This window comes from Piliocolobus tephrosceles, chromosome 1 (assembly GCF_002776525.5).
Source record: "Piliocolobus tephrosceles isolate RC106 chromosome 1, ASM277652v3, whole genome shotgun sequence".
Classification (NCBI taxonomy): Eukaryota; Metazoa; Chordata; class Mammalia; order Primates; family Cercopithecidae; genus Piliocolobus; species Piliocolobus tephrosceles.
The window spans coordinates 202,047,915-202,060,728 of NC_045434.1; the positions used below are offsets into that span (position 1 = coordinate 202,047,915).

At 48.7% G+C, this 12,814-nt stretch overlaps 1 protein-coding gene across 1 annotated transcript in view; it reads right to left on the minus strand.

The window, feature by feature from the left end:
• Positions 1-2,527: 2,527 nt before the first annotated feature.
• Positions 2,528-12,814, minus strand: part of CDA (cytidine deaminase) — a 29,658-nt gene continuing 19,371 nt past the window's right edge. Inside the window, exons 3-4 of the mRNA XM_023219774.3 lie at positions 8,791-8,848; positions 2,528-2,985 (exon numbers count right to left, since the gene is read on the minus strand). Of these exons, the coding sequence (XP_023075542.1) occupies positions 2,869-2,985; positions 8,791-8,848 (175 nt within the window). The 3' untranslated portion in view covers positions 2,528-2,868. The remainder of the gene's footprint in view (positions 2,986-8,790; positions 8,849-12,814) is intronic.

Sequence of the window (12,814 nt, forward strand, 5' to 3'; positions counted from 1 at the left end):
GCTGGGATTACAGGCACACACCACCACGCCCGGCTGATTTTTTTGTATTTTTAGCAGAGACAGGGTTTTGCTGTGTTAGAGAGGCTGGTCTCGAATTCCTGACCTCAAGTCAGGAGTGATCTACCTGCCTCAGCCCCCCAAAGTGCTAGGATTATAGGTGTGAGCCTCTGCGCCTGGCCTGTTGTTGTTTTAGAGACAGGATCTCACTCTGTTGCCCAGGCTGGAGTGCAGTGATGCAGTCACGGCCCACTGTGGCCCTGAATTCCTGGCCTCAAGAGATCGGTCTGCTTCAGCCTCCTGAGTAGCTGGGACCACAGGTGAGCACCATAAGGCCAAGCTAATTTAATTTATTTAACTTATTTTGTTATTTAATTAATTTATTTTATTAATTATTTGTTTATTTTAGAGACAGAGTCTCACTATGTTTACTTGTCTGGTCTTGAATTCCTGACCTCAAGAGGTCCTCCTACCTCAGCCTCCCACAGTGTTGGGATTATAGGTGTGAGCCACTTTCTTGGCCACCAAAGCCATTTCTAAAGAAAGTCAGGCCAGGCATGGTGGCTCACGCCTGTAATCCTAGCACTTTGGGAGGCCGAGGCGGGTGGATCATGAGGTCAGGCGTTCAAGACCAGCCTGGCCAAGATGGTAAAACCCTGTCTCTACTAAAACTACAAAAATTGCAGGCGCTGTAATCCCAGCTACTTGGGAGGCTCAGGCAGGAGAATCACTTGAACCCGGGCAGCAGAGGTTGCAGTGAGCCGAGATCGCACCACTACACTTCAGCCTGGGTGACAGAGTGAGACTCCATCTCAAAAACAAAAACAAAAAAAAAAAACGGCAGAATAGAGTTGTATGTCAAACAGCCATGCTGGAATGGCTGGGATGCTCCCAAGATGCCAGCAGACAAGTTTTAGTATGTTGTGGCAAAGCCATTCTCATCAAGTGGCAACACTGGATCAGGGTGGAAAGGGCTTCCAGGGAACGGGTGATGATACTTGGTTGCCTCTAAGTACTTGCTTGCCCTGGGAACAGGAAACCTAAGCTGTATTCTTACCCCACCCAGTGAGCCAGCCCCAAGGCCAACTCCTCCTGGGAGGGCTCCCGGAGCTGTCATCCCCCTCCAGAGGACCCACCCTGGCTCCTTCCTTATTCAGTCCTGACCTTCCTAATGTGCGTGTGTGTGTTGTGTGTGTGATAACCAGTGAACCCATGAAAGAAACAGTCCTTCTCTGTCCTCACACTCCAGGCAGCAGCGGGCTCCCTGACACACCCACCTGACACTTGGTTCTGCCTGGATCACAGTGTGCACTCCTGTGCATTAGACCCGTGTACGCCTCACTCTCTCAATCTGTGAAGCTGGGAGTTCCTCAAGGACAGAGGCTGTTTTTTTCTGCACTATATGGCATATTTGACATATAAAAGATAATCAGTAAATTGAGACATCAGCTATGGGGGAATGGAAAAAAAATGCTTGGAATAAGACAGACGTAGTTTGTTGTTGTTGTTGTTGTTATTTTGAGATGGAGTCTCACTCTGTCACCCAGGCTGGAGGGCAGTGGCGCGATCTCAGTTCACTGCAACCTCTACCTCCTGGGTTCAAATGATTCTCCTGCCTCAGCCTCCTGAGTAGTGGGGATTACAGGCACCTGCCACCACACCTGGCTAATTTTTGTATTTTTTAGTAGAGACGTGGTTTCATTATGTTGGCCAGGCTGGTCTCGAACTCCTGACCTCAGGTGATCTGCCCTCCTCGGCCTCCCAAAGTGCTGGGATTACAGGCGTGAGCCACCGCCCCTGGCCCAGACAGACCTAGTTCTGATTCCAGTTCTGCCACATTAGCTGCCGTGTGACTTTGGGTGAGCAACTCAATCACTCTGAGCTTCGAGTTGCTTATTGCTAAATTGAGAACACTATAATCAACCTTTGAGTTTGATGAATGAGGACGGAACAGGTCCAGGTATGTCACATACCTCAGTATAGTGCCTGGCAAAAAGCATGCAATGTTTCCGGACCACAGTGGGGGTTAAGGGGCCTGGATTCTGTTCTGAGCTTTGCTTTTGTCCTAGAACAGGGTATTCAACTTCTCCAAAGCCCAGTGCTCTCATCTGTGAGAAGGGGGCATCTCCACACCCACCTCACAGAACTGTGGAGCACTTTCAACTTAAAATGATGCACAGGACAGTACCTGACACACAGTAGCTACTGAGAGAAACCTTTGTTACATTGTCTAGACAAACCTTGCCTGACCCTTTATACTCTGGAATCTCCCAGTGCTCAGGTCTATAATGAGACAAAAACACACTCTAGGATAGTTATTGGCAGTTACGTCCAGCCCAGGGGAGCTTCCCATTTAGAGAACACGCGGGCAAGTTGCCTAAAACCTCAGCTCTCCACACCACAAAGTCCACGGTTCCAAGGTACCCATTTCCTTTCCCAGCAGAAAGAGTCCAGGTCTTCCTATAAAGACAAATCACGGCGTCCCTCCTAAGAGCTGCAAGCAAGGATAGAGACAGAGCAAGACACACGCTTTGATTCAGGATGTTCTATGATGTTTACAATTAGAAAAGTTGCTCGGAACAGGACAGAACCTTGGGGAGGCTGATGGGGAAGCAGTCCAGACTAGGCTGGACTTTGAAAGAGGACCCACAGGAAGGAAAGGAAAGGTGGCTGGGGGTGGGGGGTGGGGTTCTAAGTCCCAGGGTAGGTTGCTAGGAGGGGTGCTGGCCTGGGCTGGAGTGTAATTTGGAAACATCCTCTTTGCCCAGCCTCTGTAGGGCTGGGGCCCGCTGGGCAGGTGTCCCCAGGGCTGTGAGACATCTTTGTGAAGTTCTCCAGGTGCTGTCCCAGGCGGCGGGCGTTCTCTGGCTGTCACTGGGTCTTCTGCAGGTCCTCAGGCCCAAAGGAGGAGGGCAGCAACTCCTGGACCGTCATGACAATAAACGTACCATCCGGCTTGGTCATGTACACGGGCCAGTTGGTGCCAAACTGGAAAAGAGGCAAAGCCGGGGTGAGAGGTGCAGCGTGGCTGAGGGGTCTGAGACTGACTGGGTTTGAGTCTGACTCTGCCACTCACTGGCTAATGTTCCTCTCTTTGCCTTGATTTTCTCATCTGTAAAATGGGAATGACCATAATTGTTCCTGGATCATAGCGCTGTAGGGAAGAGGAAATGAAAGAATGCTGTGAAACTGAACAGTGCGTGGCACATAGTGAACAGGCACCATTCAGGACTCACCCAGGGTTTCATAAGAGCAACAGCTGGCCGGGTGCGGTGGCTCACGCCTGTAATTCCAGCACTTTGGGAGGCCGAGGCGGGCGGATCACAAGGTCAGGAGATCGAGACCATCCTGGCTAACACAGTGAAACCCCGTCTCTACTAAAAAATACAAAAAAATTAGCCGGGCGTGGTGGCGGGTGCCTGTAGTCCCAGCTACTCGGGAGGCTGAGGCAGGAGAATGGCGTGAACCTGGGAGGCGGAGCTTACAGTGAACTGAGATCATGCCACTGCACTCCAGCACTCCAGCCTGGGTGACAGAGCAAGACTCCATCTCAAAAAAAAAAAAAAAAAACAGGAAAAAAAAGGTGACAGCTAACCCCTGGAACCAGACCTCCTTCTGCTATGACAAATGACAACTAACACCTGCTTCCCTTAGAGTATCCCCTTTACACCTCACACCAGGAGAAGTCGCATGCCTGCCACATACACTCAGTGTATTAGTCTGTTCTCAAGCTGCTAATAAAGACATACCGGAGACTGGGTAATTTATAAAGAAAAGAGGTTTAGGCCAGGCGTGGTGGCTCATGCCTGTACTCCCAGCACTTTGGGAGGCCGAGGCAGGAGGATCTCCTGAGGTCAGGAGTTCGAGACCAGCCTGGCCAACATGGTGAAACCCCCTCTCTACTAAAAATACAAAAATTAGCCAGGCGTGGTGGTGAGCCCTTGTAATCCCAGCTACTCAGAAGGCTGAGGCAGGAGAATCTCTGGAACATGTGAGGCAGAGGTTGCAGTGAGCCAAGATCACGACACTGCACTCCAGTCTGGGCCATAGAGCAAGACTCTGTCTCAAAAAAAAAAAAAAAAAAAAAAAAAAGCCTGGGCGCAGTGGCTCACGCCTGTACTCCCAGCACTTTGGGAGGCCGAGGTGGGTGGATCACGAGGATAGGAGATTGAGACCATCCTGGGTGAACATGGTGAAACCCCGTCTCTACTAAAGATACAAAAAAATTATCCGTGCGCGGTGGCAGGAGCCTGTAGTCCCAGCTACTCAAGAGGCTGAGGCAGGAGAATTGCTTGAACTCGGGAGGCGGAGTGTGAGCCAAGATGGCGCCACTGCACTCCAGCCTGGGCGACAGAGCAAGACTTCATCTCAAAAAAAAAAAAAAGACAAGAAAAGAGGTTTAATGGACTCACAGTTCCACATGGCTGGGGAAGCCTCACAACCATGGCAGAAGATGAAGGAAGAGCAAAGGGATGTCTTACCTGGCAGCAGGCAAGAGAGGACTTGTGTGAGGGAACTCCCATTCCTTCATGAGACTTATTCACTATCACGAGAACAGCATGGGAAAGACCTGCCCCCATGATTCAGTTGCCTCCCACCATGTCCCTCCCATGACACATGGGAATTATGGGAGCTACAATTCAAGATGAGATTTGGGTGGGGACACAGCCACACCATACCACATAGATACTGCACATGCATGGTTTCATTATCTACCCTGTGAGGTAGGTGCTATTATGATGCCCATTTTACTGATGAGGAAACGGAGGCTTAGCAGGGTAAAGTCAGCAAAGAAAAATTTGTCTCTTGATTTTTCTCCTATGCTATGAGGAGCACTGTTTGTTCGCTGTGTGACCTTAGGAAAATGATAACTTTCTGGGGCTCACTCAGTGTCTTGGTCCATAGAATGGTTTTAGGTATGGACGAATGCAGGGTGGTAGGCAAGAGGCTAATCAGCAGTAGCATCATGACAAGAGCCCTGGAGGTGGGGTCAACAGACCCAAGCTCTTCCTAGCCAGGTATTGTGAGATGCAGAGATGATTCATGTAAAGCGTCTCTATGCACATAGTAGGTGCTCAATTAATAGATGTCATTCTTATGGATTATGTTGGTAACCAGTGACTACTTAGGTCTGCAGCCTTCTGTTCTTCCACACTTCTCTCTGAATCACCAAGTTATTGCCAGGCACACTCAATCTTCTGGCTTTTTTAGAATTAATGTTTTAAGGAAGGAAATTTTTCTGCTTGACTGGCTCTGCCTGAGGGTAGGTATGGATGAAAGTTGAGCAGAGGGCGAGTTTACATGCCAGGTCCCTGGCCCCAACGCCTCATCTCTTATTATTTGCATTTTGGTTTCAGTTTCGCCCCTGCCTCCTTCAGCTTTTTCATTTGCCTTCTGTCGTTTGCCAACATCCAATCTGTTTGGAGAAAACAGCACTGAGCAATTGGATCACGTCGGGGCCTTGGGAGCCAGGGACTTGGCGCCCTGTCTGTGGTGGTTTCCTTATATGGCCTTTGACATTTTCACGGTACAGGCCAGCTATTTCTGACCCTCTTAAGTGAGATAAATTCCGCAGTGTAAATTCACTGCTTTCCCAGTGGTATGTTTTTGGATTTGGGAAATGTGTCTGATTTGCACTCCTGGCAGGAAACAGGAGGAAGATGGAAGTGTCTGCATCCCCGGATGCTTTGAAACCCCACGGCACAAAAACAAAGCTAAAACAACCCCCTTTCTCCCAAAACACGACTCCAAAAGCAGAAACTCCCACGGTACAAGCAGCATTCGCATGCCAAAGTAACATTATGTTTCCTCCATGGCTGAAAATAATTTTGTCCAACTTACAGAATCACAAAGACAGAGAGGCAGCCGTGAGGAGCATGCGCTTCAGAGTCAAGCCGGATGGGCCACGGATACCCATGTGTCACCGCCTGGCAGGGGGCCCTTCAGTAAGTCATTTTACTCCTCTGAGCCTCAGAGTAGTCACTGGGCAATGGGAATAATGACATGCACTTCCCTCAGTCTCGGGGAGGGGATTAAACAAGATGCTGTAGGTATGTATTTATTTTTGAGACAGGATCTCACTCTGTCGCCCAGGCAGGAGTGCAGTGGCTTGATCACGGCTCACTGCAGCCTTGACCTCCCAGGCTCTAGTGATACTCCCACCCTCAGCCTCTGGAGCAGCTAGGACCACAGGCATGCACCACCATGCCTTGCTAAGTTTTAAATTGTTTGAAGGGACCGGGTTTTACTATGTGGCCCAGGCTGGTTTTGAATTCCTGGGCTAAAGTGATCCTCCTGCCTCAGTCTCCCAAAGTGCAGGGCTTACAGGTGTGAGCCACCATGCCCACAAGATGCTGTGTTTCCAGGGGCTGACGGTACTATGCTGGAGCTCAGGGCCTGTGGGATTCTCTAATCTTTTGGGACTGTAGAGAACACAGATCTCTTTGGTAATCCACAATAGTTACTAACATTCCCCCTTCCCCAAATGTACACATAAACATGAAAACCTTCCCTTGAGCCTGGATTAAGAACCCATGATCTAAACTATCCCTTCATTTTCATTTTTTTTGTTTTGTTTTATTCTTTTTTTTTTTTTTTGTGGAGAACAAGGTCTATGTTGCCGAGGCAGGTCTCGAACTCCTGGGCTCAAGCGATCCTCCTGCCTCTGCCTCACTAACTGCTGGGATTATAGGCTGAGCCACTACACCTGGCCTACCCTTTTGGGTTTTTTTGTTGTTTGTTTGTTTGTTTTTTGGAGACAGAGTCTTGCTCTGTCGCCCAGGCTGGAGTGCAGTGGCGCTATCTCCGCTCATTGCAAGCTCCACCTCCTGGGTTCACACCATTCTCCTGCCTCAGCCTCCCCAGTAGCTGGGACTACAGGCACCCGCCACCACACCCAGCTAATTTTTTTGTATTTTTAGTAGAGACGGGATTTCACTGTGTTTGCCAGGATGGTCTCTATCTCCTGACCTCGTGATCCACCCGTCTCAGCCTCCCAAAGTGCTGGTATTACAGGCTGAGCCACTACACCTGGCCTACCCTTTTGTTTTTAGAGTTGAAGAAATTGCAGCCTTCCATCAAGAGGACTTTTATAAAAAGTACTTCAGATCCCTCAAGTCTCTTCTTGAAAATACCCAATGGCTTACCTTTATTCTCTTTTTTCCCAATGTATTTAATGTGATAAAATATATATAACGTAAGATTTGCCATTTGAACCATGTTTAAGTGTACACTTCAGGCTGGGCACGGTGGCTCACGCCTGTAATCCCAGCACTTTGGGAGGCCAAGGTGGGCGGATCATAAGGTCAGGGGTTCGAGACCATCCTGGCCAACATGATGAAACCCAGTCTCTACTAAAAATACAAAAATTAGCCAGGCGTGGTGGCACGTGCCTGTAGTCCCAGTTACTCGGGAGGCTGAGGCAGGAGAATTGCTTGAACCTGGGAGGCGGAGGTTGCAGTGAGCCGAGACTGTGCCACTGCACTCCAGCCTGGGTGACAGAGTGAGACTCTGTCTCAAATTAAAAAAAAAAAAAAAAGGCCAGGCACGGTGGCTCAAGCCTGTAATCCCAGCACTTTGGGAGACCGAGATGGGCGGATCATAAGGTCAGGAGATCGAGACCATCCTGGCTAACATAGTGAAACCCCGTCTCTACTAAAAAATACAAAAAAACTAGCCAGGAGAGGTGGCAGGCGCCTGTAGTCCTAGCTACTCGGGAGGCTGAGGCAGGAGAACCCGGCGTAAACCCGGGAGACGGAGCTTGCTGAGATCTGGCCACTGCGCTCTAGTCTGGGCGACAGAGCAAGACTCCGTCTCAAAAAAAAAAAAAAAAGTGTACACTTCAGTTTCCTTTATTCTTGGAATAAAATGTACCCTTTATCCCAGGGCCAGGCCCCATGTGATCTGGCCCCTGCCTACCCTTCTGACTTCAATCCCATTGCTTTCCTTCCACTTACCAGACCCTAGCCCTCTTGGTGCCTTCTTGCCTCTTCTCAAATTCACCAAGAATCTGAGTGCAAAACTTGCTGCTTATGCTGTCTCAGAATCTCCTTTTCTAGACCTTTGTTCATCTCATTTTTTTCTCATTATTTATATTTCTGCTCAAATGTCATGCTCAAAAAGAGGCCCTTCCTGGACATCTAAAGCAGGGGTTGGCAAACCTTTTTCTGTCAAGGACCAGACAGTAAATATCTTAGGTTTAGAGGCCATGTGGCCTTTGTCGTAATGGCTCACCTCTGCTGTTGTCAGGGCAAAGTGGCTATGAACAATAGGTGAATGAATGGCCATGGCTGTGTACCAATAAAACTTTATTTACAAATATAAGCAGCAGGCTGGATTTGGCCCATGGGCTGTTGTTCACTGACCCCAGTCTGCAGTGTCCCCTGCTTGCCCCTTTGTCACTGGACTCCTTTTTTATTTCTGCATTTTTTTTCCTCTATAGCCCTCTTGACTCTCAGAAATGTCACTGTTTGTTTATTTATTTTGCTCCTTGTTTATCATCTGTCTTCTGCATTAGCCTATGAGCTCTGTGAGGGCAGGGCCTGGACCGTCTTTTCCCTGCTGCCTCCCCAGAGCTACCTCAGTGCCAAGACACTCGCTCAGTAAGTATCTGTTAAATGGAGGAATAATTTCCAGTGACTCATGCAAGTGTAGGGAGGCCTTAGAAGTCAGCCAACCGAGCAAACGGGCCAATAGCTGTGTCTCCACGCCTGCCACGCCTGCAGCTTGGCATGGCTCCCATAGCCTGCGACAGGGAAGAGATTTGCATTCCAGAAAGCAAGAGAAGCTGCTTACCTCTCTCATGACTTGCCTGCAGGCCCCACATGGAGAGATAAAATCATCTTGCATGTCACTGGGGAAGCAAAGAGTCAAACTCAAATTAGTCTCTCCCAAGGCCTGAGGACAATTGCTAAGATTTAGGCAATTGTCTCGGCCTCCTTCCTGATTTGGGTCATACCCCATCAGGCAGTTCCTGATTCACAGATCCGCTGTGTCCTGAAGGCTGAGAAGGCCACGTGGTGGCTTTCCACACTGCCACAAGGCAGGGCCACGAGCAGGACTTTCCTTAGTGCCGTCCATAAACGTTTAGTGAGCACTTACCGTCACCCACACCCAGGGAATACAAAGGTCAAAGAGAATTTGTCTCTGGTCTTCAGGAGATTGTTCAGCCCAGTGGGTGATGTAAAAAACCAGCTGAGTTATCATTTGAAACAAAATGCAGCTGGGCGCTGTGGCTCACACCTGTAATCCCAGCACTGTGAGAGGCCGACATGGGTGGATCACCTGAGGTCAAGAGTTTGAGACCAGCCTGGCCAACATGGTGAAACCTCATCTCTACTAAAAATACAAAAAATTAGCCAGGTGTGAGGGCGCAGGCCTGTAGTCCCAGCTACTCGGGAGGCTGAGCTGGGAGGATCACTTGAGTCTGAGAGGCAGAGGCTGCAGTGAACTGCCATCTGGCTGACAGAGACCCTGTCTCAAAAAACAACAAACAAACAAACAAAAACACGGTATGTACAAAGGCCCTGAGGCATGAAAGAATAAAGTGTGTGTGACTCAGAGAGAAAAATGGGTTGCTTGCACTGGAGAAAGCCTGGAGAAGAGAAGCTCACCAGCCAGGGATTGCCTGTGAGAGTTTAGGCTCCTACAGGCAGACCTCTAGGTCTGAGCAGGACAAGGATTGGTCCCTAAAACAGGTGGTTTTGGCCAGGCACAGTGGCTCACGCCTATAATCCCAGCACTTTTGGAGGCCGAGTGGCTCATGAGGTCAAGAGACTGAGACCATCATGGCCAACATGGTGGACCCCGTTGCTACTAAAAATACAAAAATTAGCTGAGCGTGGTGGTGCACGCCTGTAGTCCCAGCTACTCGGGAGGCTGAGGCAGGAGAATCGCTTGAACCTGGGAGGCGGAGGTTGCAGTGAGCCGAGATGGCGCCACTGCACTCCAGTCTGGGTGACAGAGCGAGACTCTGCCTCAAAATAAAACAAAACAAAACAAACAAGTGCCTTTGATGATGGAAAATTCCAAGCCTGCTGGAGCACCACAGGTGAAGCCAGCAGCCACCATCCTCCTTATTCTTTTGGACACACAGCTTTGTGATATCTCTGGAAGAACATAGGATTTTTATTTATTTATTTATTTATTTATTTATTTATTTATTTATTTATTTATTTGAGACAGGGTCTTGTTCTGTTGTCTAGGCTACAGTGCGGTGGCATAATCATGGCTCACTGCAGCCTCTGCCTCCTGGCCTCAAAGGATCCTCTTACCTCAGCCTCCTGAGTAGCTAGGACTGCAGGCACACACCACCACACTCAGCTCATTTTTTGATTTGTTGTAGAAATAGGGTCTCACTATATTGCCCAGGCTGGTCTTGAACTCCTGGGCTCATGAGCCACCGTGCCTGGCAGAACACAGGATTTAAATTTTGGTTCTTAGTTGGCTCTTCCTTTTGCTATGGGTGACTTTGACTAAGTCATTTTAACTCATCCAAGGCTCATTAATTTGCTGTAAAATGTGGATGATACGTCATCTGCTTTGTAAGAATGCTAGAAGATAAAATGAGATAAGGTGTATGGAAGACTTTGTAAACTTTAGAATGTTATATACACATTGTTACTGCCTGTTCTAAGTGCTGGATATTTGTTTCCTTACTATGTAAGCTTTGTCATAATTTTAGTACTTTATCGTATACAGTTTTATTATATGCTATGTGTTTTATGTACTATTTAATAATTCATCTTATTATATCTTAACAACAATTGTTATTAAGATAGTGTGTGCCTGTGCCTGTAATCCCAGCACTTTGGGAGGCTGAGGTGGGTGGATCACAAAGTCAGGAGTTCAAGACCACCCTGGCCAACATGGTGAAATCCGTCTCCACTAAAAATACAAAAATTAGCCGGGCGTGGTGGCAGATGCCTGTAATCCCAGCTACTCGGGAGGCTGAGGCAAAGAATTGCTTGAACCTGGGAGGCAGAGGTTGCAGTGAGTCGAGATCATGCCGCTGCACGCCAGTCTGGGGGACAGAGCAAGACTCCATCTCAAAAAAAAAAAAGAAAAAAAAAGATAATGTGTGTCTGGAATGTGCCAGGCATTCTGCAAAGCATTTTATATGCATCGTCTCATTTCAACCAACAAATATTTACTGAGCACTTACTATGTGCTGGGCACTGTCATTGGTGCTAGGAGTGCAGCAGTGAACAAAACAGACCAAATTCACCCATTCACTATGCTCAGGAGTTTATAGACTAGTGAGGGGAGCTGGGCAACTGATTCACCAACCAACCATGTGAAGACAGGGATAGATACTCTGATTCAAATAAAGCAGCCGAGATGCGATTTTCTTTAATTCTCACCATAACTACCGTTTATATGTGGGGGTCCAGTCAATGAAAGGTTCTGTTCCATGGGAAGATGGGGTTCTCTCTGAGCACGCTTCCAGCTTCAGAAGAAAAACCCATGGGTACATGAGAGGGTGGCGACTCCTGCCCAGGATGCTGAGTGAACTCTTGCAATGACTGGATAACAGCTGTTGCAGCCAGGGCCTCTCTTAAGCTTTTTGGGGGTTATTTTTCACTTCATTCCACACATGTCGACCAAAACCCTTCTCTATGTCAGGCAGGCGTGGGAAAGGAGCAACAAAGACCAATCAGACAATCCCGGGAGCTTACCCTCTGGAGGGGTAGATAAAATTTCACATAAATACTGTAACAAAGGCATGGTTAGGGCCATGGGAGAGTTGCTCTGAATGAAATTCAGCCTTCCTTCCATGGCCTGTAAGGCCCTGTGTAATCTGACCTCTGCTGAGCTCACTGCTTCCTTTCTGAATCTTTTTTTTTGAGACGGAATCTCTCTCTGTCGCCCAGGCTGGAGTGCAGTGGCGTAATCTCGGCTCACTGCAACCTCCGCCTCCCAGGTTCATGCCATTCTCCTGCCTCAGCCTCCCGAGTAGCTGGGACAACAGGCGCCCGCCACCATGCCCGGCTAATTTTCTTTTGTATTTTTAGTAGAGACGAGGTTTCACCGTGTTAGGCAGGATGGTCTCGATCTCCTGACCTCATGATCCACCCACCTCGGCCTTCCAAAGTGCTGGAATTACAGGCATGAGCCACCGCGTCCGGCCTCCTTTCTGAATCTTGTGGCATCTGTGGCCCACTACCCAATGGTTAGCTCCCTGGACAAGGTGATCTGCATCAGGGATTTCAAGGTAAGCATGCATTCCACTGGGAAGGTAGATTTGGTGTAGGCTTCAACAACCAAGTCACAGGATGGGGTTTCCAGGCAGCCTAGCACTGATGATGTAGAGACAGCCTGTTAACATTAATGGCTTACCCGTACATGGTGGTTCTGTGTGCCAGCCTCTGTGCTAAGGACCTTAAGTGAATTAGTTCATTTAATCCCCCAACAACCCTGTAAGGGGCGGAGGTATGCAAGCACTCTTATCACCTGCATGCTGTAGATCATGAAAGATGAAACGGCTTGCCCAAAGACACAAAGTTAGTAAAGTGGCAGAATCAGGATTTGAACCCCAAATCTACACACTCTGCCTTTGGTAGTTTTGCGGCTTGCAGAATAAATAACGATAACTTTAAAACAATGTAATAGGCCGGGCGCGGTGGCTCAAGCCTGTAATCCCAGCACTTTGGGAGGCCGAGACGGGCGGATCACGAGGTCAGGAGATCGAGACCATCCTGACTAACACGGTGAAACCCCGTCTCTACTAAAAATACAAAAAATTAGCCGGGCGAGGTGGCCGGCGCCTGTGGTCCCAGCTACTCGGGAGGCTGAGGTAGGAGAATGGCATGAACCCGGG